Source organism: Octopus bimaculoides, chromosome 9 (genome assembly GCF_001194135.2).
Source record: "Octopus bimaculoides isolate UCB-OBI-ISO-001 chromosome 9, ASM119413v2, whole genome shotgun sequence".
In the NCBI taxonomy this organism is placed as follows: domain Eukaryota; kingdom Metazoa; phylum Mollusca; class Cephalopoda; order Octopoda; family Octopodidae; genus Octopus; species Octopus bimaculoides.
This window is the reverse complement of record NC_068989.1, coordinates 22,225,173-22,227,067: the sequence shown is the minus strand read 5'-3', so window position 1 is coordinate 22,227,067 and position 1,895 is coordinate 22,225,173. Positions and strand designations below refer to the sequence as shown.

General features: G+C 38.4%; 1 protein-coding gene across 1 annotated transcript in view; it reads right to left on the bottom strand.

The window, feature by feature from the left end:
* LOC106868016 (atrial natriuretic peptide receptor 1) overlaps positions 1–1,895 on the bottom strand; it is a 100,713-nt gene that overhangs the window by 39,630 nt on the left and 59,188 nt on the right. The window contains exon 21 of the mRNA XM_052970332.1: positions 4–131. Coding sequence (XP_052826292.1) covers positions 4–131 — 128 coding nt within the window. The remainder of the gene's footprint in view (positions 1–3; positions 132–1,895) is intronic.

Here is a 1,895-nt window from a genome sequence, read left to right as displayed (position 1 = left end):
GACCACACTAGCTACACATGACAATGGAGATATACGTACTTTGATCGGTGTTTCGCCTCTCAACGAAACGACATAGCCACCAATCTTCATCAAAGCATCCCTTGTCGATTCACTGATGTGAATTCTCAGTCCTGCAGCAACAGCAAAAACAACAATATCAATAATAACTGTAACAGCAACAATAACAATGACTGAGAAAGCATCTATGAACTGCAAGAAATAGCAACCAAATCTCCTTCAAATCGCATTTTATCATCTGAAAAAAAGGAAAACCATCAAAGCAATATGAAACGAAATGGACGTGATGATGGCTGCTAGAAGTAATAGGCATGCCAATCTTAAACTACACCTTACAGCCTTTTCAATATGGTAGGGAGTAATTTGAGGAAAATACAGTTCTGGATATATAAGGGCCAAAAGAAAGATAAGTTGGTAATAGGTCTCTTCAACCAATGCTAAATAACAACTAAACTAGAAAAACAACAATAATAATAATTATTATTATTATTGCTTCTACGAAAGGCACAAAGCCTGAAATTTTGAGGTGAGGGGGCCAATCGATTACACTGACCCCAGTGTTTCACTGGTACTTAATTTATCGACCCCGAAAAGTTGACAAGCAACGTCGACTTCTACAGAATTTGATAATGATAATAATAGCAATAATAACTTTTTAGTATAAGCCCAAGGCCTGGAATTTGGTAGAAGGGAAGTTAGTCTATTACATCGACCCCAGGGTTCAACTGGTACTTATTTCATTGATCCTCAAAAAGATGGAAGAAAAAGTTGGAACTTTTCTGAAGGAGAAAATAGGGAAGCTATTCTCAAAGAGCTGACCCGACGGTTTACAACAGTAAATCTCGCCCTGCATAAGGTCAAACGCGTGGCGTTACACCGCGATACACCGGGTAGTGGAGTAAATCCGTTATCCAACGGTTCTGAATGGAAACGATTGAAACAAACACCACAAGGTATCTTCTCTAACGTTCTAACCATTCCACGAGTCCACTGACTGTCATGGACTGGTACTTTATTTTATCAGCCTCAAAAAGATGAAAAGCAAAATCAGCCTTGGCGAGATTTGAAATCTGAGCGCAGTGAACTAAAGCAATTATCGCAACGACGTTCTAACGACTCTGTCGCTTACCGGGAATACGATGCAAACAGATTCAGACAAAACTGACTTTTATTAATATTTCAGGGTTGCAAGGCGGTGAGCTGGCAGAACCATTAACACTTCGGGGGAAAATGCTTTCTGGTATTTCGTCTATCTTTATGTTCTGAGTTCAAATTCTGCCGAAGTTGACTTTGCTTTCTTTCATCCTTTTGGAGTCGATAAAATAAGTATTTGTTGAGCACTGAGGTTGATGTTATTAATTTACCCACTAAATTGCTGACCTTGTCCCAAAATTTGAAACCAGTTTTTCAATGCTGCTATTGTTCTTGTTTAATCCCATATCAGCCCAAGCTGAACGGACCTTATGATCAAAAGCATTTCAACAATAACCATCTCGTCTTTCATGTGAACTATAATGGCGGTAGGGATAGTCTAAGGGAAATTTTAGCTCCTATTTCTTGTCGGTGGATTTATCACATAGAGGTTCTTCGCTCGCTTCTTTTTTCAAAATTTTCTTTTAATCTTTTTCTTTCTTTTTTTTTTTTTTCGTGTGCCTATGATACCATTTTAGGGACTCTGAGTTAACCCCAGTTAGGATACCTAACCCGAATGCTTGCAACATAGTCGACTCTGCTAAAGGCACTCACGGGCCAGCCAACTAGTTTGCTCCATATACAGATGACTTTTTATTTTTGAAATATATATATTAGTCATGCTCTAGAATGACCACAGCTCACTGGCTGAAATACAGTAAATACAAAATTAAACTAAATGTTGC